Below are 24,071 nucleotides of genomic sequence, written 5' to 3' on the forward strand. Positions count from 1 at the left end.
CCACAGCACTAAAGGGAAGAGTTCTGACATGACACAATTTGCAGAGCCACTGATTGATGAATGTTCTGAGGGCAAATGCCCTGGGAAATGGAGTTTGCTTTATCTGTGTCTGCCTGCCTCTCATACTCTCTCCCTCCATCTGTACACATGAACGCATGCTCTCTCTTTTAAAATGTACATGTGCATGCACACAAGCTTTCTGTGTCCATATACACATGCATTTTCAATTAAACTCTTAAGTTTATTTTCTTTAAAATTGCAGGAGAAACCATTTTTTTGACAAAACAAAACAAAAAATTGCACAAAGTAGACCACATTTCTACAGTTTGAGAGTTAGAGAGAACAGACATGGTGCCACACGGACCTCCCCCATATGCCAAGCCATCAGGGAGAACGTCACTGATAAATATCCGGCTGAGATGCTGGTGCTCGTCCACCTGGGCTGTGACTGCAAACCCTGGGAATGAAAAGAAAAGTTAAATTCACCTCACCCCTCCACTTCCCCAACCCATTGGCAGTATTTCCTTGAACATTTGTCTCCTGGTAAATTCACAGTGTTATTACTGTGGCTACTCATCAATGTTCATATTCATTCTTTTCATTACTCAGGCCTTGTTCCCAAATATTGACATATTTTATTCTAGTAATGTAAATAGTAATGTAAAAAAGAGAAAGGAAGTTCAGAATCTACTGTCATTCTCTGAAAACGTGAACATAAAACAACAGGTCCAAAGAGGGGGGGTGGGGACCAGCAAGGCCGAGTGGCACAGAGCTCCCTGCACTTACCAAAGTCAGACACACTCCCCGTCTTCGTGAGCTGCACATCATAAATGTTTAGTGGAAAGACTTCTATTTCATCATAAACCTGCAAACGGCAGAAACAACAAAATCAGAGGTTTGATATTATGGTATCTTGGATTATTTTTTACTTTTTTTTCCATAACAAAACAAGAACGCTATCAACAAACTACACTTTAGATGAGGGACATTTCCAAACCATGTGCGAAATTTAAGCCATTTTCCCTCAAAATTACATTTTTCAAACCCAAAAGGCCTCAGATATGATTCAGATTCCCTTTTCCATAGTTAATGCACTCACCTGTTCTTGCATGTATTCACCCAGGGCAGGAATATAGCACTCGAAGCTCTCATCAACTAATTTTCGAAGTTGAAGTCCATAGTGACTGGGTTCCAAGTGCCTCATCTAGGGAAAAAAAAGACAGGAATTCAGATTTTAAATGTTCTTTCCAAATTTATCATTGTTCAGCAGGCCCATTAAAATCAAAGTAGAAATCTCTTTTTTTAAAAAAAAGAAAAGACTATAAACCAGGCATAGTGGCACATGCCTGTAATCCTAACAGTCTGGGAGGTGAGGGAGGAGGATTGCAAATTCAAAGCCAGCAACAGCAACTTAGAGAGACTCTCAGCAATTTAGCAAGACCCTATTTCAAATTTAAAAAAAAAAAAAAGAACTGGGGACATGGCTTAGTGGTTAAGTGCTGCTCCTAGGTTCGATCCCTATCGCGCGCACGTACACACACACACACACACACACACACACACACACACACACAAAGACTATATAATTTGCTGAGTTTAAAACTATAAAAGAGCTCAAATTTTATGTAAGAAAGAATAGACAAATAATCATTTCTAGGAAATGATTTTTCTCTAAATGATTTTATCATTAAATGCAAGGGATGCATTTAATGATAAAATTAAGGTAAAACAAATCTGATGGTAGAATATACTTTGCTATAATGGTAAACGCTGTCTCTTTATATATTGGTTGAATGTAACTTTAAGTGGCTTCCCATAACTAAAGTAGATGTGAATAATCTCAGGTTCTACAGACCTCAAAATTGGGAATTTCCCACCACATAATTTCTCAAAAGAAAAATGTACAAATACACATTCTTTCTCCCACCCTATACATTTTCAACACTGAGAAGTTTACTCAGGCCTATGAATACCACTGTTGTTTTTCTGCATTAAAAACCTCTCATACTGGAACAAAAGGCACATACGTTTCTGAGGCTGCAGGGTACATATGTAAACATATAGAATCCTAAAGCCTCAAGTCAAAATGACAGGAGAGTACTAAAAGCAACCATCAGCCTTATCTATTGCCTGCATGTGGTACAGAGTCACCAACTCTACATGTAGCCTTTTTTCTCCATTACACACATTACACACTCTCAATATTTAACTTCGATATTTAAGCTCTACTGTGCCACCTGGTGGTCTGAAAGCTTCCGAGCTTCCTTTGTGAATGGATTTCATCTGGCTGCAGGCTGTCTTTAACACTTATCATGTACTTCCTTTTCAGACTAGGAATAAAGTCTAGTTTGAATAATGAATAAAACATCATCTTGTGTCAATCTCCATGAAGCAACTGTGAATGGTATCGAGTTACTTATTTTGTCTGGAGAAACCAGGTAAAAGGATTTAAGATAATATCAAAGCACTTCACATTTATACCACCTTCATAACAGAGTACCATCTCCAGGTAACTGAAGTGGCAATACACATGAGAATCATCCTAGGTGTAAAGGTATTTAGAATTTAGATAGAATACTCAGGTTCTTCATGGAGGTGAACAACTCGTTCTGCTGAAGGGATCAAAGAAGGCAAATAAATATATCAACTAGTACACCAACATGCTCCCTCTGTAGAAGCCTTTTACACTACACCAAATTAAAAGGGACAGGAGTGTGGCAATTAATTCTATTCATAAGTATATTTGTGCAGTAAAACCCATTCATTACCTTGCATGCCAAGGTCAAAATGTCTTCCACTCTGTGTTCTGGCTTGATGGTTACAGTGACTCCTTGATTGTCCTGAAAGTGAATGTAAGCCTGGATTTCCCACGTGATGTCGCGGGGAGCACCATCTGCTGCTGACCCATATAGATGCAGAAGTTCATCCACCTGTTTTGAGATACGGGAAGAAAGCGCACACAGGTTAGACACTCAAATGAAGGAAACTCCTGAAAAACTGTCCCCTTGATTTATGAAGTGGTTATCATAAGCCCCTCCACACTCCTCCTGTAGCAGCTTCTCACAACCTCTGGGTAGCGCAGCCCGTTTCCCCCTGGTCCACGTGGGTGAGACTGAGGCCCAGCAAGGGTGCAAGATCAGCAGACTCCTGTTCTTTCCACTCTACCTTTCTCCACGCAGATCAAGACAGAACACCAAAATCCATTCAGGGCTACCTGGTGTGCAGTCTGACTGCTCAAGATCTATGTTTGAGAAGGTCCACTGTGAAACTTGCATCTAAACTACGATCCTCCTCAAACCTCATCCACGACCTCTGCTCTCCGCCTGCATCCTGAGGCTGAAGTGCACTTCACTTAATCCAAGAACAAGTTTCCTCGAGTTTCTAATTGCTTTTTAAAAACTAACCCGAGTCCAGAGGAAGTCTTTCGGCTGTTTTCTGTGTAGGCACTCTGGAAATCACCCCCAAATACCATCTTTAGGAGGCTTTTCCAAATGGCTTACTTTCCTAAATTTCACTGTCACAGTCATTGGATAATTTCATGCTAATGTGTTCTATGATTTATTAAAGAATAGTTAAAGGGGCTGGGGATGTGGCTCAAGCGGTAGCGCGCTCGCCTGGCATGCGTGCGGCCCGGGTTCGATCCTCAGCACCACATACAAACAAAGACGTTGTGTCTGCCGAAAACTAAAAAATAAAAAAATTTAAAAAGATTAAAAAAAAGAATAGTTAACATTTATTAAGCAATTCAGAAATGTTTTTCTCAGGCTAGGTTCTTGTATTTTCATTGTGATCAAAAGTAACAGACTCTATCACTTAGGCAGCAAAGAGCAGCCTAGGGCAAGCCATTTAAGTGGCTAAGCCTCAGCTCCTATTCTGTCAAAGGGGATTATTATAATTACTTGAGTTTGTTCACTAACCATACACACTTCTGTGAACAAAGGAAGTCATATATGTGAAGATGTCTGATATACTAGAAAACATCACATATTGAGTCAATGTTTTCACATGGGTCATACCCCAAAATTACCATGGATGGGTGATTTTACATTTAATTCCATTAATCTTTTAAATACAAAGCAAAAGATTCTCCTCCATAGGATTTAAATACTAGAATAAAAACAATAAAGAAATTCAAAAGAACGGGTTTGGGCAGAGCCAGGGAAGAATCCATCTTTCTGAGTCGTCTTTTTGACACTTTTGGATCTGTCACGAATCCATCACTTTCATCACATTTTCCTGGAAGGATGATCACAGCCAGAATGATTGTCCCCTCATGTGCCAACATGAAGGAAAAGAGACAAAGGAGCAGATGCCTGGAGCCAAGGATGCCAGGAACCAGCCGGGACACCACCATCTCCTGAAGGCTCCAGGCCCACACCAACCACAAGCTTTCCCAGTTCATTCTTCCAGGGACCTCTACGTGGGCAGTGATTCAACCAGGTGCCTGGGCAGCAGCCCTGCAAGCGCCACCTCTTAAACTACTGTTGCGACTCAAACTAAAACCCCAGCAGAGGGCGCTGTGGAGTAAGAAACCACAGAAGACCAGTTACTGTGCTGGGTGACTTAATGCTGCACTTTCAGATCAGAACAGGAAAAATGTGACTGAGGTTAACAGATAGAGGAGAAACTTGAGAAATATAAATCCACAGCCATGCCTTGCTGCCCTGTGGCCCCATCCCCTGCCATCCGCCATAGGAGTAGCTACAGATCCATGCCCCACCAGACGGCCCTCTCAGGTGGGCACCACCATGACATACTATTTTCAGGTGAGAAAAAGAAGGTGCAGAAAATCCTAGAAACTTAAATCCTAAGCCCGCTGAACCTGTGTATGTCTCTCCATGGGGATCTGAACCCTGAAGTCTGGTTTTAGCCTCTGCATAACACCCTCACCCTGCACAGAAATGTCACCCTGGTGGCTAACTCCTTGTAGAGGGGACATGACCTAACATTCCTGATTTCTTTCATTATCACACATGCCAGTTCCAGTCAAACAAACTGGCTCACCTGACTTTCCCCAAAAAGGAGTAGCTACAGATCCATGCCCCTTTCAATTTCCTTGCCTACCTCACAGCTTCGGCGCTGAAATCACACGTCCTCCAACCCTTTTTCAATGCCACCCCTTCCTCTGAAATGCCTCCTTCCTCTGCCCCACCTATCCCTAATTCCGCTCCCCTAGATGAGCCCACTTGCCTATTCCTGGCATAATGTGTGTTTAGCAAAGCCCAGCTCACACGATGGTCAGCTGCAGGTCCTTCCACCTGGGGTGGTCAGAGGAATGACAGCACAGATTTTGACCTCCTCATCCCTAGCCTCCATCAGCCCTTACCATGGTGCACTATACCCACAACACCACAGCTCACGGGGTGCCCAGCCCATGGGTGCTGGGTTGGATGCAACTAGAAATTTGCACCCTACACAGGCTTCGAAGGTGAAGGTCATCTATTGGCCAAATACGATTTAAGGCTGTTTTTTTGTAATGTCAGGTCCTTAACACCCCCAAATTTAAAGAGAACAAATCAACAGACTATTAAAGGGAAGAAATATTGAATGAAAGAAAAGTACAAAGGTAAATAGAGAAATAGAAGGAAAGACAAGAGATAAGTCCTATTATATTCAATTATTTTTAAATTTGGCTTTTTGCCTACAGCTACTCTGAGGCTTCATTTCTTGAGTCTATACTGTTAACTAAGCTCTAGTGAATAATACAAGATGCCCATCAAAGCCAAGGCCATCAAAGTTCACACTTTCTCAATAGACCCGACAGTGAAAAATTAGATGAGATTTTTGCGCGCACACACACACACACACACACACACACCACAAATGCATGTAATACAAAAAAAAAAAAGTAAAAACTGCTGGGTGTGGGCTGAGGTGATAGCTCAGTGGTAGAGCACTTGCCTGGATTCGTTTCTCAGCACCGCATACAATAAAAATAAAGGTTCACTGACACTAAAAAAAAAAAAATTAAAAAAAAAAAAATCCGCCAGTGTGGTGGTGCATGTCTGTAATTCCCGGGACTCAGGAGGCTGAGGCAGGAGGATCACAAGTTCCAGGCCAGCCTCAGCAACTTAGCAAGGCCCTAAGCAGCGTAGTGAGAACTTATCTCAAAATAAAAAATAAAAGGGCTGGGGATGTTGCTCAGTGGTTAAGCACCCTGGGTTCAATCCCTGGTACCAAAAAAATAATAAATAAATAAAACCTGATTATTCAAAGAAAGCTTCAAGAATGTGGAACTAATTAATTAGAACTAGAAAACAAACCTACTTGATGATTACAGATCTTCTAGGTTGTTGAGAGCTTTCCCCTTTGGAGAGAAAGCTGGATGGATTCCCTTGAGAAAGGTCAATGCTATCTAAGCTAAAAATACACATGCTTTAGTTTCAATAAGCCAGATAAATATTCTGACATTCTTTTCATAAAAGGAATAGAGAATCTTGAAAACAAACTAAAACTTGTTTCCATCTGGAAAATTCTTTTCCCAACATATCCTTTGCAAAGGTACTACATTAAATCTTTTTAACCACTCACCCAGAATCCCCCCAGTGGCTACCTATCAAGACTGCTGCCTATCCACACCACCTCCCTGTGTCCCATTAAAAACTTCCAACTGTTTGTTCAAGTTTCCAGTCTCTGGAGAACACTGATGAAGGTGGCAAAGATACACGAACAGGAAGACAATCTGGTTCAGGACCAGCCTGGCTAGGCCTGGCTAGCCTGGTCACCATGTCTCTGCACTTCTGTTTCTTTACCTTTACGAGATTAAAAACACCAGCCTCACAGGGAGACAGGAGAACGGTGTTTGAAAGACACACTCTGAAGACTTTCAGAAGGGCAGCGTGGACGGGGGCACTAGGTTGTTCTACCCATAACCATTTTTAAATGAAATGGCAGTTCAAGGATGGCCATGTCAGAACTGCAGGGGAGTCATCCCATTTAAAAAAAAAAAAAATCCGGGCAACCCAGGAGAGTGGGGCCACTGACGCCTAGAGCACCTTGCCCTCCAGCTCGCCCTGGCCATCATGACGCGGGAGCAGAGCGATCTGCAGCCAATCGGCAGCCACAGCACCCTGACCAGTTAACACTTGCAAATCTGCTGCTCCCTCCTTGCAGGGCGACGTCTCTTATTATTATTACTTGAATGGTCCTGAAACCACATGTCAGATTCCTTCTGCTCAGTATGGAAACCCGTGTGTTCTCACAGCAGATGCTTTTGGATCAAATGCCTGGTAATTACTACTTGGATCACGGGAGGGGAGCGAGTAGCAAAGTCGCAATCTGGCTGTCACAAATGGGCCGGCACCGCCACAGTTGCCGATAAAAGGAAAGTCTATTAGCAAGTGAGATGAGGAGCAGGCACAAAAGGAGGTATGTGCTCTGGGTGTCCTTAGCAGTGAAGTGTCACAGAGGCCCAGTGTTTACTTCCTTCTTGGGCTGGTGCCCGAGCATCATTTGGAAGGAAGGGAGACAAAGGCCCGGATGGCCAGCTGTACATACATGCGTACACACGTCCAGGGACCATACACGTCTGTCTGTGGCCGGGCAGGGCTCCAGATGATCTCCCTATTTAAACAGCGTATCCTGCGGTCAGGAGTCAGTTCTTAATTCACATTTTCCACTTAACAAACCGACATGAGGTCCCCCCACACCCATCTAGTTAGGAGCTAATAACTAATACAACAATACTTCATTCACTCGCTGCCATAAAGTTGGGACACCCCAGGCCAGTTTTCCAGGAGAGAGGGCCAAGGCCAGAGGCTGGCAGGATGTCTGGGATGCAGCTTCTGAGGCAGATGACCCTCGGAGCCTGGTGGGGGGTTGTTGTCACAATCTCCATAACAAACTCTGCCGGCCACACTGCAGGAGGCTCCTCCTTACTCATCAAGGAGGAGACCAAAACGTTTTCATTTTTGGCTAGCCAAGGTGTCACTTTAAAAATGCTCAAATGAGACTGGCTTTATTCCAGCCCTAACAGACTTTGGATTAGGGTGATTAAGTGCTGGACAGGACGGGAAGCACCAATTAGAGTGTTTAAAACTGCGCGCGGCCCCTCCCTCACAATGGCCTTTCTGTGTTACTCAAATGGACATATTGTACTTACTGTATAAAAATAGATGGTTTGTGCTGGTTATAAATAGTCTCCAAGAGTGATTAGCAGAGGAAAAGCAGTGTAAATGTAATATTTAACTCCTTGGCCTAGCTACAGGAAGAATTTTGAGGCCAAGACTAATTTTTTTTTTTTTTTTTACGTACGCCCTTAGTTTTAGCTGCAATTCGATTCAGACCTAGTTAGCTCAGTGCTGCAGGCAGCACAGAAAGAACAGACTCACCAGATGCACCACTAAAACAGTCCTGCCCACAAAAGGACCGTCTTTGATTATCCCTATACTGGAAGTGATGCATAGTTAAAATAAACAGGGATCGCTGAATATACATGCTTTAAAAAACGGATGCAGCAATGGTTTTCTCTCACCCCTGGTGCTTTGGTAAGGTCTGTCAATTAAATCACAAGATGCGTTGGTAAGTTGAGCTTGATTTAAATAAGCACAAAACTGAATTTCACCATTGATGACTATTTTAGCAAATTTGACTGTCAAAATCCACCATAAATTCAGATAACAGAAAATGTTTTAAGCAAATAAGCAAGGATTTTATTAAAATCAAAGGTGAAAGAAAGACTCATCATGACTCCCAGCCCAGTGTGCCTGGGAGGGGTAAGAGTGCCTGAGATATAATCTCTTTAACTTTTAAAGTAAGAATTTTAAATTGTTATTGATGTTGGAAGAGATAAGACCCCAAAATTTTCTCAGAGAGCAAACACTTCTTCTCAGCCATTAGAGGACGGCACCTAACACAATTAGCAGACTTTCATAAGCTAGTGCTCTACCCTCGGCAGTGTGTTACCGATTTAGAATATATACCTAACAAAGGAATACACACAAACTCTTCAGACCAAGGGTCCTGGTTACCAGGTATCCTGGACGCATACGCCCGACAGGCAGCCAATAGGAAAAGGCAGGAGAGAGTAAAACCAGGAAATAATGGGGATGCATCAACCGCAGCAAAGAGTCCTGTCCCCGGAGGACGGTCCTGTCCCCGGAGGACGGAGAAACGGATGCCAACTGAACAGCCTCTGCAGATGCACAGAACCCAAGGGGCTGGGAAGGGAGGCCATTCATCATGAAAGGTCTGACTTCTGACCACTCATCATGACTTCTAGAAAAGGAGGCACTCGTCCCCCATGGTTGATTAAATCTAGCAAAAGGAGAACACAGACCAGGAGCCACTTCGGAGGCCCAGCTTCCTGGTACAAGATGCTCCGTTGCATAACCTGTCTATTGGCAGCCCTGTCCCTAAGGACGGAGGTGATGAGGAGCAAGGCACCCAGCAGAGGCTCTCCTGACCCATCTTAAGCTCACTCTCCAGGAAGCAGGATTCTGCAGGCCGAGCTGTCACCTGGAGCTGTCTCAGCAGCATGATGGCCAAACAGCTCGGAATCAGCCTTACGTGCACGCAGAATACGGCCATCTACGCTGTATATGTTAGGATGACCCAAGGGTTCCTCCTCACTCCCCTTCCCCGGTCTAGTCACAGGGTCTAACACTCGACTTTCCTCTATTTTTTTCCGAATTAAATTCCCAATTCACTGAATTATCCCTATTGACTCACTAAAGAAGGCTGCCTGCTTCTGCAAAGGGATATTAAGTTTGTCTAAGCCTATCATCATTAGCTTTTCAATTCCAACAAACAGCTCAGAGCTTCTTTAGAAATAACACTGAAGACAAAATGCTTTGGTGAGGGGGAGGTCAGAGAAACAGATCCAAAACATGCACCAGCTTCTAGGGCAAGGTGTGGGTTTTAAAAAGGCACCAAAGAACAGGCCCGAGTACTTCACCCCACTTCAGAATGTCATTCGGAAACAGCTGAGGAGTTTTTGGTAAGAAGCGCATCTGGAGCCTGGGAAGAGAGTCTACTGGGCTTTGCAGAGGGCACCTGGAGACACCCACAGCACCGAATGTATGGCAGGAAGACCTCCAGGAACGAGGAGAGGAAAACGCAGTTTGGGGTTCACTCAACTTCAGGTAAGGAAAAGAGAAGCCCCAGTGAAGAGGCTCTCAGGACCTTAGTCGAGTAGTGCCACTAATTCGAGGATGGTGTTGTTGGCATGAGTTTACCTCCCCAAAGACTTGGCATTCAGGACACATCTTAGTCTACCTAGTAGGGACCATTTCAATTCTAACTTTATTTTCAACAGATTCACATAGAGATTCTGATGAATCTGTTGAAAGTAGAATGCTGAGCCAGCATTCCCTGCTTCACAGAGCATCTGTGTCACTGATACAAATCAAGCTGGCTGCCTGGAGCAGACTTTACCTCGCTGGAGTTGGTGGAGCTCTGAGGTAGCTGGGTTCCAGAAAATCCATGGCTGCTATTCGAATCAAATATCTGACAGACAGGGGTAAAAGAGAAAAAAAAAATGGCTCTGAGAAGTTCATATGGCATCCACCCTTTTACAGTGTTTAAAAATTAAAGTTGTGTAACATAAGATCTTCATTTCTCAATTTGTAATGTCTAATATTCTAACCCAATTGAAGGTCTAACTTTGAAGAAAAAAAGTTGCTTTCTTTCTTCCTAGTCATGTATTTTACTTTTCTATGATGTCATATATTATTCAAGTCATTCTGAATCTTTTTGATGTCACTTTTGACAAGTTCACATTTTTGAAGAGATGGAACAGAGCTCAGAGTTGGCAAAGGCTCCAAAATCAAGCTTATCCTTTCTTTTAATGCATGCAGAATAAATTTTGAAAGAAAACAGCTAAATGTTAAACGTGGCTGTGTTTGGATAGACAGACTACGAAGCATTTAAGTTTCCAAATTTCCTTCTAAATTTTGTAGATAACTAGCATTAAAGATCATTTAAACATTTAATAATATCTACTAAATCAACTTGATTCAATTATATATATACTAATAATATAGTTGGTGTCATCTTTTTTTTTTTTTTTTTAAATACAAAAACGTATGTTCAAACAAATGCTTTTTTGTCCATCAATAAACTTTTTGCTGGGAACATTTACCATATATGCTGGGGTAAAGACCATTTTAAGCTCATTTGTAATTAGCTAAACACCTACATCTAAGAAAAACAAGCAAGCTATCCATTTTAATGACACAAAATTGATCATCTTGAATAAAATCATGATTGGCCTTAAAGACATCATTCAAACATCTCAGAAGTTCAGCTCAGGAAGCACAGGCCCAGTGTGCAAGAACGAATTTGTGACCATAAGTCCCAGCATTATGTGCAACTATAATGCACCAATAAAAAAAATATATGGTGGTGGGGGAGAAAACCTGGGCCCAGTGTAGCCAATGACTTATATTTTAATTTGCATAATGCATTGTAGTCATAAGTAGAAGTATGATTTTAAAGTGTGATATTCTTGGCTACGTAAAAGAAGACGTGTGTTTCTGCTATCTTTCCATCAGCTAATCCACTCCCTCCAACTTCTGACCTTGTTGTTTCAAGGTCTTAGGTAAGTCAAAGAAGTTGATACTAGCCCTTTTATTCACCTAATTCATAAATGCATAATGTACTTCTGAATAAAGAGTCACACACGAATTAGAAAATAAAGTTCCACGAAATGTGACCACTCTTTCCCATGACACTGAAAGTATATTCAGAAGAATGGCAGCCCTCTGAAAATAAAACCAAGAACTCCTCCCCAGGGCACTGCACACATTCTCCCCACTCACAGGATCAGATCGTCACACAACTTATCTTTCTACAGTATTTGAAAAAATAATAACCCTAAAACACACCAATCGCACCATGAAACTCCTTGTCACAGGCTATGTTATGGGCATTAGGCAACACTTCAGATCTGAACACAATTCGCCCGTACTTGGGCGACATTCCAATAGTAAATGTTCAGGCTGTCTTTTCTTGGTGAAATGGTAAAAGAGCCACTACTTCTAAAGGGAAAATAAGCAGCAGCAATTGTCCAGTGTTTCAGGGTTTTGGATTCAAGGCAAATAAGTCCCAGCCCTGCCCCTAGGGTGCTGCCACACAAGGCTACGGTGAGTGATTTAACCTCTCCTAGTGTCAGTCTCCTTTTCTATAATACAAGCTGATGAAACTCGTTCTTCATATTTCAAGGTTTGAGTGAAAAAAGAATCCCGCACTATCAACAGAATTTAGCTGCAGTCGCTCTGATTGGTATTAACTTTCTACATTTATTTTAATATGAAGGCTATGGGAAAATAAATGTTGGAACCAAAGGCACTGAAGAGTGTGGATTATTGTCTGATAATTCTTCGTGTGCCTAAGCACTACACAAGGTTCCCGCAGGTGTGCATGGGCACACAGAGCAACTTGCATATACTTCCCTTGGAATCAAAAGTCCATGCCAAGATGGATTGCTTTGAACAAACTCTTTTTTTGGAGGGGGAGGGTACTGGGGATTGAATTTGGGAGTACTTGACCTCTGAGCCACATCCTTAACCCTATTTTGTATTTATTGAGAGACACGGTCTCACTGAGTTGTTTAGCGTTTTGCTAAATTGCTGAGGCTGGCTTTGAACTCACGATCCTCCTGCCTCTGCCTTTAAAGCCACTGGGATTACAGGTGTGTGCCACCATGCCTGGCCTAAGCAAACTCTTATTTCACCCTGAAGAGAGCATGAACACCTACAGTTCGTAGCAGGCCAATAAACAGGGGCTTCAGGAAGGTCGCCCCAGCTGGAGTCCTTCTGAGCCGGGACTCACCTGAGTCACGGACGCTCTTTTCTCCCTCCCTCTCCTTGCCAGCGTGTCCAGTCCTTTTAAGGAAGAAAATATGCCCTTCTTGCTCCTCCCTCGCTGGGTCAGCGAAAGGGTTCTTTTCCGGAGAGCAGAGTCATCTCTAGAACACACCTAATTTAAAACAGTTTAGAAAAATCAGAGAAGCATTCACAGTTGCCCTGGAAGAAGGAAGCTCTGCTCACTAGAAACCTGTCCTGGTGGGTGTCAAGGGCTGCTCCGTGTCCCGAGTACTAGGACCCACCATGCAGCTCTCTCCTACCAGGCAGCACAAGCCAAGGTGGAGCTTTCAGACTCCCTCAGGAGCAATCCCAGAAAACCCAGTGCAGCTCTGACACGAACAACCCTCCTTGCTTCCTCATGCCACTGTCACTACTCCTCAAGGATCCCGCCTGCCCGGTGGCATGCAGAGGAGCTGAGGGCAGGCAGGTGTGGACACGAATATGGACTAACTGTCCGCTAGCAGTGGGGTTCCTAAAAGACGCAGTAGAGAAACCGGGCTCTCTCTGGTCTCCTCTGCACATCCCAGCCCCTGGTCTTTGCATGAGTCCCGTCAGATACTAGATTCACTTCCCGAGGAGCTGAGGGGGACAAGCTGGAGAAGGACAGCCACTGTGATCCTCTCCCAAAGAACTTACCAGAGCATGGAAAGAAGACACGGATAAGACTCCCAGCCTGCCGAGGGCCAGCTTGGAGGGACGGCTGGCAACTGCAAGGAGACTCTTGGGGTTCGGTAACTCCCCGCCTTGTAAGCTGGCCAGGTAGCAGCGCATCCTGAATAGGTCCGTGTGAAATTTCTCCAGATTCTGCTCCCACTGTTGGATCTTAAACAGCAAAAGCAGAGGGAACTTGAATGAAACTTAGGAGTTTGCATGGACCAAGTAGAAAATGCAATCAAACGTCAAGGAAAAATTAGTTTCAGCTGGAGTTGCAGAGGTTTAAACCAGCCCTCTCTGCTCGCCACTTCCGTGCTCCCAACAAAATACACTTATCAGGGCAGCCAAAAACCAAGGGTGGCTGGTGGTCCCGATCCCGTGCCATGCCAAGATGGCATGATCTTTGGAGAACTCCGGCATTAAACCACACTGACTTACAACAGGATGCAAAATCAAAACATGATTTTTTTCCCCTTTGTTTCATTTCCCTTCCCATTTACAGCCTGTGATCCGAAAGCAGATGAACTGAACTGGCTCTGTAAAGGCAGGGCCTCTGCAGTCCTGTTCACTTGAGTAACTGACTCGGAACAGTAAGAAGCAAATGGACTTGGGGGGTGAGGACAAACAGAGCTGGGACCGCTATTTTAGGGATCTTGAGAATAACCACCATCTGTACATCTGAATGAAATTAAAGAATCTACGGTTATTTACACGACGGAAATTCCTCCTAGTTCTTCAAAACTGAAGTCCTGAGTGGGTGAAGAAACAGTCCAACCCTGGGGGCCTCCGTCACTTTCCCAAGGATGTCACAGTGTGTTACACACAAGCATTACTCCATTAAGATGGAAACTATAGGTGGAGAGAGGCTCTGGTCAGTTGCCAATATGGAGCTCTGAAGCCAAGCAGAAAGCTGGCTCCACAGGTCTGGAGGACCATCTCAGAACGCAAGAGGCCTACAGCAAGGGCCCATCATGAAGAGCTCAGGACAGGGATTATGTCACTGCCTTTGCAGCCACCGCATCTCCAGTTTGCCAAGTTGCTTCTTAATTCTGGATCAATAATAATTTGGAGGACTTCCAACCCTGGACACTGTGACCCCTTCAGTCTCTCCCTGCAGAAAAGTTACAAATTCTGGGTATTCCCCAGACCTCCTCTAAGTTGTCTGTATTACTTCCTTAGGAAGGTCACTGAACAACTTTTCTGTGGGAAAGAAATATAATGGCTATAAGATCTTAATATAATAATTCATTGATTCATCACTGTCAGTAAAACAATGAAGTCACTCACGAGAGCATTGAAAGGACCTGAATGTCCACAAGGAATTTAACCAGGGTAAAGGGTCTACTTGCCCTTGGACGTCTCTCCCTCTGGAGATGGCCCTCTTCTCCTCTGAAGGTGTGTCTGCTTTCCTAAATAAATCTGTCTGGGGTGGGATTTTCAGTATCCTTGCCAATGGTGGAATAACCTACTGGTGTTAGCCAGAGCGAACAGCAGGACACGGTGGCTTTTAAAACAGAGATGACTCAGTCTTAACCCCAAAGAGTCCACCCATCAGGTCCCAGGTTTAAGACAGTATAGATTTCAAAAGTGCCTCCTGTGATTCTGGTGCCCAGCCTTAGTGAGAACCACTGCTCAAAACCAACAGGAGACTTCAAATGGGAACTGCAAATCTCTTCTTGGTCTCACCAAATTAGAGAATTCTAGATTCCAGGTGTGACAGGGATAAACTGAGGCTATCAGGACCCTAAGCTGCAGTGGAAACTAGACTTCCAGCTCCACCTCATAAACCTCTTCCCCTCTAGATGGCTCCTGAAAATCCATAATCACAGACGTTCTCCTTTGTCCTCTCACAATATGTAGATATTTCCAGATTGGGTGACATATTGAAGCTTACAAGATCTCCCTCAACACACACACACTCAGTGTGAAATTGCTGAGACTACTTTCTGGGAGGTCTACTGGGACTGTAGACCTGAGAGGAAGGTAAACGAAGAAGTCACTGGCTGCCAGAGGAAAGATGTGCAGACCATCGTAGTGGATTAAAAGGATGAAGGAAATAAGAGCCCAGTCTGGACCAGTCACCGCAGGTCAGGAAAGATGACAATCTCTTACACTTACACCCAGTTCTACAGCCTACAGAGTATTTCTTAAAGTGCCATTTAATGTATTCATGTGAATACCCATCAAAGTACCACTGAAAGGCAAGGACAGTTTGATCCTACACAATATACAAGGAATCTTAAAATTTTGTCAAGAAAAAAAAAAAAAGAAAGAAAGAAAACAACAAAATTTTGTCAACACTCCTAAATCTATCCCCCCAACATGCAAGTGAGTTCATTATAAGAACAGGAATCCAGATGCTTTCATCTGTTGGAGGACGGAAACGCAGTGGGACCCTAACAGACCAAGAGAGACCTTACAAAGACCATGACTTTGGCTAATGTATGTGATTAAGTTCCAAGAGTACAAGTACCTCAGTTAAGAGTGTATGCTGTAGAGGCATTTTAAAAATGGAATTTAGTAAAAAATGTAAAGGAAAGTGACTATTTCAACCGTGCTCTTTATCCTAATCCTGACATCAGCTTTTATGATGGTTAATTTTATTGTACTTGATTTTGGCCCCAAGTGTCTAGATATTTGCTCAAACAATATTCTGAATGTGATTGTGAGGGTGTTCTTGGATGCAATTAACATTTAAATGGATAGACTGAGCAAAGCAGACTGCCCTCCCTAATATGGGTGAGCCTCATCTAAGCAGCTGAAGGCCTGGTCAGACCCAAAGGGCCTGGAGCAAGAGAAGTTCCCTGCCTGATTGTGAACCGGAACACTGGCTCCTCCTGGGTCTTGAGCCATCAGCCTTGGGTCTAGAGCCAGCTTGTCCTCTCCTGCAGACCTCGAGACTTCCCCACCTGCACGATCACCAATTCCCTGGTGTGCGTGCACGTGGTGTGACTGTTTCTCCAGAGACCCTTGAGAAAAACAGTCTACCCCATAGATCTCTATGGCAGGAGAAGCCATCATCAGTCGCACATCTATTGCATTTAAAGACAATATTTACCTTGTCTTTAAGGTCATGGTTCTTTATACAGAGAATCAGTTACTGAGCTTAACGGAGGATTTGTGGTTGGATAAGAAACAATGAGATGTTTGACTTTTCTTTCTGCACTCACCAGAGTTCTAGGGAGTGGCTAGAAGATCTGCAGGTGAAAGTGTGCTGTGAATGTGGATTCAGAGGGGCTCTTCTTGGTCTCACCAAATTAGAGAATTCTAGATTCCAGATGTGGCTGGTTTCCTAGAGGGGAGGAGGTGGCAGAGGGCTGAATCCGTGAGCTCGAAACAGACCTCACAAGATCTGGAAAGTCTGGAGCACCACCTGTTTCCTCAGTAGAGGCCAAGGCCCACGTACCAGTCAAGGTCTGAATAAGCCAGCCCTCCAGACTCACCAAGACCCACACTGATAGTGCTGTCAGTGTGAACGCTGCTGTCCCTGACAAGCTACGGGGTCTGCTGCCCTCCCCGCAGGACTCTGCTCCTGAAGCCAGCTGCAGCAACTTCCACCTCAGTGACGCAGTGAACATCATTTCTTCCAAGGCCTCAGGTTTCCTAGGGAGCGGAGCTGCCTACGTTCTCATTCAGGTGTCTTATTCATCTTGAACTGTTCCCCTTCCAATTTTTAACCCTGACATTCAGATGTAGCCCAAATTTAAAGTAATGCTAACTAAAAAGAAAACATTTTATGATAATCCTGCAGATGATGAGATAAAGGTGCACTTTTAAAATGTCAAGGCAGGAATAAAAGACAGTCTCCTTAGCTATTATGCTTCCTCAGTTGAATTCAATCATCATCATCATCAACATTATCACTGAGCTAGAAATGCCATCGGCAGCTGTTTATCACAGATTTTTTTATTAATTCTGGAATTTTCCTCCTAACATTATTACAAACCAAAATTTCCAAAATGAATTCCTGGAAGCCAAGACTGCCCCCTCTTTTCTGAATCCCTTGCACCCTGACAACTGTCCCTGGACATCAACCTGCAGACTGAGCTTTCATTTCTTCTCATGTCCCTGCACAAAACGGAAAATGACAAGGATGAAAAAAAACTACTCTAAGGTGGTTTTCATTCTCTTTCACTGTAAAAGGATAAGTTATTGGCAAAATCACAGGGAAAACTCACATGTTTAAGCTCTGACATAAATTAAATGCTAAAAAGTTTCCTTTTCATTACAGCCATAGCTATATTCATTTAATGAGCTCAGAGAGGTTGTGCTCTGCTGTAGAAAAGAGGGAGGGGAGAGATGAAGCCTGATGATAAAAATAACAAATGAATCAAATGCACGATACATTTTAAAAGATGACAAGCACATTCCTACCACACCCAGTGCTCCTAGAAAACTACTTTCCACTGTATAGTCACTTAATTATGAAATAAGGCCAGTTGCCCATGACTAGGTTCAGCCTAAAAGATAATTCATTTGTCCTTTTTGGTGGAATAAACTGGAAAACTTCCATTGTTTTACAAACTCTAAAACCTATCTTCATAGAAGACACCAACCAGTGACCCAGATGATGCTAAAGTTCATTAGTAGTCAGAACAACCAGCTACAGTTTGGAGAATCAATTTCGTTTGGTTTCGAGATAAAATCTACTCTAGTTTATAACCAACACACTAAGCTGGAAAACCCAAGTTGTGATAACGGATAACTTATGGGTGAATTTATGACTTACGCCAAATAATTCCACTGAAGAGCTGTGTGACATTAGAAAATCCAATTCACCTGAGGGCACTACGGACACATCTTTACCTCATGGAGTGACTATGAAATTAAACATGGCTATGGCCTAAAACAGGAGCTCTCTTAGTGACCAGGGAGGGAATCGTGGCGGGGAGCGAGGCAGGAGGAGAAGACGTGCTATGGGGAAAGACATCAGGAGCCCTGGAGAAGGACCAAGGAAGGACAGCCTCGAAGGAGAAGTCAGTTTCCTACAGCAAAGAGGAGCGATTCCTGGGTTCACGAGAGAGACATGGGGGCATCCACCCGTGTTGCTTTAGGAGCCCGTGTTTTATAGCAGGTGCAAGCTCAGCCTCAGGGAGATTATGACAGAGCAAGGTGATGGAGTGGAGACCCAGACAGAAACCAGGAACCGTTGGGAGTCCTTGATGGAGAGGATGGAGGGGAGTCGGGGCAGCCTCTTGGAGGACGTGCCCCTCGGCCTTCATTATAATGCAGAGGGCTGAGCCAGGTGACAGGGAGGAGGCACATGCACACACCCTAGAAATGGAGTCCTGTCTATAGAGGAGACACTCGCAGTGAGGAGTGGGGTGGTGGCTCAGGTGGGGACCGACAGAAAGCCAGTCTTGTCACAGTGTTGACACAGGTCAGCAGAGCAGAGGTTCTCCAGGTCCTCATCTTGCGAGTCAGAAAGCCCACTAAGGTGTGTGTAAGCTAGGCAAACACACAGTCAGGTTGCCTTTCTAGATGACATCCGCTCTGGTGGTTGTGTGGAAGACGAACCTGGGAAGGCCAAGCCGGAGGTTTCCACAGTAGTACAGAGAAGGGAGAAGGACAGCCCCCCCTTACCTCTTCCACCTCCTACCCCTGCCTGAGACGCTGAATTGCCAGGTGCCTGCGTCATTCAGAGCACTCTGCCATTGCTGAACCTCGCCTGGAATGCTCTTCTCCATCCTCTTCTGATTCACCCCTTGGTTTTCAAGAAGCATTCAGGTGTTTCTCCCCGGGAAGTCCTCAATGTCGAGGATTAGCTTCCCATTTCCGTCTTCCCTGGCACTCAAACATCATTTACCCTGAATTCGTGGTATTATGTGGAAACTATATGCTCAGCTCTCTGTCATTCTACTAGGATGAGAGCACCCCAAGGACAGTGATCTCTGAACCCCATCCATGTGCACTCACCAGCTCACTCAACGACACAGAACCACCATCTCCCAGTAGCCTACAGAACAAAGTCTGTTCTCCACCCAGCACCTGCATAAGCCGGCCTTGCTCCCTCAAATCCCTCTTCACAAATATTCTGCTCTCTAGCTGCTCCCCCCCCCCCACCCTGCATACACTCCTTATTGTATTTTCCTCAAAGCTTTGTTCATATTATTCCCTTCACCAGTTTCCAATTGTCTGAATTCACTACATCCTCTTATCATGTTAAACCTTTAAGTAAACATTTTAAATGAAGCCCACATTTCACATCCCACTCACTGGAGCACTCCTGGGGGTCTGGCTATCCCCTCCCTCTCCGCCTGGTTAACACAGGAAACTGACAGGCCCCCCCAGAGAAGGGCACAGAATGAGCCGTCTGGGGGAAGCCATCTGGGAGGATGCCAAGATGGCCTCAGGGTGGTGAGGTTTTGTCCTTATTTACTTGTTTGAAATAATAAACGGAAAGGAAAATGAAGTACTGACTGGACTTAATTTACAAGGCTTCCTCCTTCAGAACTTCAAAGACACTCTGACATGTGGACACACAGTGTGGTCTGGTCCAAATTGGATATGCTCAAATGAAGGTTGCATCATCCTGCCCCATGGAAAAGCCCAGAGGCCTGAGGACAAGGCCGAATGATGGTTTATTTTAAGCAAAGCATATGACCCCATACCAGTATGAAATTCAGTGTCCTTACTGTGATAGTGTCTTTTTGTTAGGAAAAGGCATTAACAATGATTTCCTCCACCCACATACTTCAAAGAAAACCTGTCCCAGGGACTTTATCTTGCATGATGTAATCTATGCTGTATATTCTGCTATAATTGGCATGCATCATATGACTAGATCTGAGGGACTTGGGGGTCTCTGGAGGAAAGTGCTACATAAATAAAAAGTATATTTTTAAATATTTTCTTTTGTTATAAAGCTATTATGGAAGAAATTGTTTTCCTGATTCCTTTCTCAGAAGATTCCCTGGTGGTGTATAGAAAACCACTGATATTTGTATGTTGAGTGTTTAATCTACTACCTTGTTAGAGTATTTATCAGCTCTAACAGTCTTTTGATGAAGCCTTTAGGGTCTTCTAAGTATAGGATTGATATCATCTGCAAATCGGAACAATTTGACTTCTTCCTTTCCTATGTATCCCTCTTCTTGTTTAGTTGTTCTGGCAAATCTCAAATACTATATTGAACAAGACTGGTAAAAGTGGACATCCTTGTCTTGTTCTTGATTTTAGAGGAAAGACTTCCAGTTGAAAGACCTCTACAAGGAAAATTCCAGAATGCTGAACACAGAAATCAAAGACACCAAAAAATGGAAGGAAGTCCCATGTTCATGGATAGGCAGAATTAATATTGTTAAAATAGCCATACTGCCAAAGGTCACCTACAGATTCAATGCAATCCCCATCAAAATCACAAAGAAATCTTTCTCAGAACGAGAAACAATAGTCCTAAAGTTTATATGGAAGAGCAAAAGACACAGACAAAGCAATTCTAAGCAAAAAGAATAAGGCTGAAGGCATCACAGTACCCAATTTCAAATTATACTATGGCGCCACAGTCACAAATGCAGCTTGGTACCGACATGAAAACATACGTAGACCAATGCAACAAAATAGAAGACACACCCACCCAGCTATGCTCATCTGATTCTTGGCAAAAGGTTAACATTGGAGAAAAGACACTTGTTTAACAAAAGGTGCTAGGAAAATTGTATATTCATATGTAGAATCTAGATCCCTATCTCTCACCCTGCACAAAAATCAATTCAAAAATGGATCAAAGACCTTGAAATAAGACAAAAACTTTGCAACTACTAGAAGAGAATATAGGGAAAACAATCCAGCATATTGGCTCAGGCAGAAATTTCCTCACCTGAACTCCTGTAGCTCAGGAATAATATCAAGAATGAATAAATGGGATGACATCAAACTAAAAAGCTTCTGCACGGCAAAAGAAACAATTAACAGTGTGAGGAAGAAACTTACAGAATGGGAGAAAATCTTTGCAAGCTACTCTTCCGACAGAGGATTAATGTCTAGAATGTATAAAGAATTCAAAAAAGTCAACACCAAAGAAATACCCCACTCAACAAATGGGCAAATGAACTAAATAGATGTTCCTCAAAAGAAAAGGTAGAAATGGCCAACAATTATAAGGAAAAGAATCTTCATCTCTCATCATCGAGGAAATTCAATCAAAATGCCACTGAGATTTTATCTCACTCTAGTTAGAACATCAGAAATACAAATGACAATAAATGCTGGAGAAGATGCGGAGAGAAAAGGAACAATTACCCACTGTTGGTGGGAAGGTACATTAGTACAGCCACTAGGGAAATCAGTGTGGAGGTCCCTCAAAAGAGTAGGCATGGAACCGCCATATGACCTGGTCATACCATTCCTCAGTATTTACCCCAAAGAACTAAAGTCCACACACTATAGACATACGTGCAGACCCATGTTTATAGCAGCATAATTCACAACAGCCAACCTATGGAACCAGCCTCAGTGTCCACCAATAGAAGAATGGATAAAGAAAATGTGGTATGTGCACGCAACAGAATTTTAGTCAGCTATCAAGTACAAAATTGTGTCATCTGCAGGAAAATTGACGGACCTGGAGAGCATCACGTTACTCAAAACAAGCAAGAGGCAAAAAGTTGAGGGCTTATGTTTTTTCTCATATTTAGAAACAAGAAAAAAGAAAACAGAAGAGAGATAAGGAGGATGGAGGAAGGGATCAGGGGATGGACAAGGGGAGGGAAAGGCAGGCACTGGGGAGTCAAAGTTATTAAAGTATGCGATGCACACGTGCCAATATGTCACAATGAGCCCACTATTCAGTATAATTACCATGCACCCAAAAAAAGTATGTAGTGGACTTGAGACTTTTAAATGGTAAGTGCACTGAATACTGCTCTTTCATAGAGGTTTTAAACACTGTACGTGTATGGGATATTGGGAGCCTGGACCTAAGTGGCCTCAGCCTGCAAATACCTTTGTGGTCACATTACCGTTTCCTAGTCAAAGGGGATCTCATAAAAGCAATTCCAAGCATGTGCTTACTTCCCCGCTGTGTGTCTGTGTGTTTCTCAGTCTGTGTGTCTGCAAGTCGAGAGTAAACAGCTCTTTCACCTTTCATGGCCAGATGTGATGCTTTTCAATAACTGCAAAGTCCTTTGGGAAAACAGGACTAAATTATAACCTAAAAACTATTCAGGTGAAATTTCTAAATTTCAATCCAAACAGGATCTTACCAGAAATTCCCTAGAGTACAACTAGAAGATGAGCATGCAGGAGGTGTGTGTGGGGTAGGTGGAGGAGATACAGGAGCAGGGAGGAAGCCGGTGGGGTTGGAGCCTGAAATGAAAACCAAGGAGCGCGAGGACAAAATAACCAAGGTACGGAATCTGGCAAGAGTGGACAATGGGCCCCAAGTGACCATCACCCTAATTCTTTATAAGAAGTAACTCTTGAGGCCAATCATTCTGGACCCTTTGATTTGTGAAAGGGTTTATGCAAGGGTAACCCCTCCCAATCAAAGAATGGCACCAAAGGTGACATCATCCATCAGGCATTCACAAACTACAGGCAGGCAAAAAAAAAAAAAAAAAAAAATCTACCTAATGAAAAATTCATGTGCTTGGACTTCTTGTGGCCATAAAAAGGCTCCATATAGGGGCTGGGGCTGTAGCTCTGGTTGAGCGCTGGCCTAGCATGCGTGAGGCACTGGGTTCAATCCTCAGCACTACATAAAAATAAATAAACAAAAGTATTGTGTTCATCTATAACTTAAAAAAAAAAAAAAGGTCCACATACATAAAGGGAGCCTGTCAATGTTCCCTCATCTCTCCCTAAACCTAAATCTTCAACTAAATGTAAGGCCCTGAAAACTCTAAACTGAGTGCCCCTTCCAGACATATGGTTCCAAAGTTAAGCTCAGGAGACAGAAGGGTTGAAACTGTACTTTATCCCACCGCTGTCCTATGTGGTCTTCGACGAGGGCACCCGAGCACTCTGTGACGCCGGACCCCATGAGTTATATTTCTCCCAGCAGAAGGGCTGTCATAACTAGACTGTGGAACCTCAGGACCCCAGGTGGGATGCAGTACAAAGAAAACACCAGGATAGCCATCTCTCCTCAGCTCTCCGCTCACACCCTGGGCAGAGCTGGGCACACCCTGCATTCCCCAGGCAGGAAGCTGGGCAGTGCAGTCATGTAGCCTCAGGACCAGCCTCCTCCCAGATGTGAGCGGGGAGGGCTCCGGCAGGCTGCAGGGGTATTCCTGCCCAACCCGTTGCCCCTCCACTCCTGCCCTTCCCCTCCACTCCTGCTCTCTTCCTGGAGTTAATGCTGCCTTCTCACCTCCACGTGGAAACTGTCTTGCAGTCTGGCGCCTCCAGCTGGCAGGCGTAGAAGATAATGGCATCTCCTGTATCAGAACAGTTCCACTCAGGACTGGAGGTGACTCTAAGAGTCCACACAGCCACAGCAGACCATGCTTTCTGGTGTCCATGTGAACTGTTGAACTTTCATATCCCTCAGGACCAAGCCCTTGTATCCGCACATCCAGACCAGTGCCATCGGACCGCCCAATGCCTTTCCCCACTTCAATCTGTCCTCCAAGTCACTGCCTGATCCAAGATACAACGCCAAAAACTAGA

At 43.8% G+C, this 24,071-nt stretch overlaps 1 protein-coding gene across 8 annotated transcripts in view; it reads right to left on the bottom strand.

Moving 5' to 3' along the window:
- Tiam2 (TIAM Rac1 associated GEF 2) overlaps window positions 1–24,071 on the bottom strand; it is a 233,630-nt gene that overhangs the window by 59,978 nt on the left and 149,581 nt on the right. For 5 of the 8 annotated variants that reach the window (XM_048805925.1, XM_048805928.1, XM_048805927.1 and 2 more), the window contains 7 exons: window positions 13,443–13,628; window positions 12,772–12,918; window positions 10,375–10,446; window positions 2,769–2,930; window positions 1,100–1,204; window positions 787–865; window positions 365–457 (listed from right to left, as the gene is read on the bottom strand). In XM_048805925.1, the coding sequence (XP_048661882.1) occupies window positions 365–457; window positions 787–865; window positions 1,100–1,204; window positions 2,769–2,930; window positions 10,375–10,446; window positions 12,772–12,918; window positions 13,443–13,628 (844 nt within the window). Of the gene's footprint in view, window positions 1–364; window positions 458–786; window positions 866–1,099; window positions 1,205–2,768; window positions 2,931–4,852; window positions 4,858–10,374; window positions 10,447–12,771; window positions 12,919–13,442; window positions 13,629–24,071 lie in introns of those variants that run through there. The other 3 variants (XM_048805929.1, XM_048805930.1, XM_048805931.1) reach the window with 2 other exon arrangements.

This window comes from Marmota marmota, unplaced genomic scaffold (genome assembly GCF_001458135.2).
Source record: "Marmota marmota marmota unplaced genomic scaffold, marMar, whole genome shotgun sequence".
Lineage (NCBI taxonomy): Eukaryota > Metazoa > Chordata > Mammalia > Rodentia > Sciuridae > Marmota > Marmota marmota.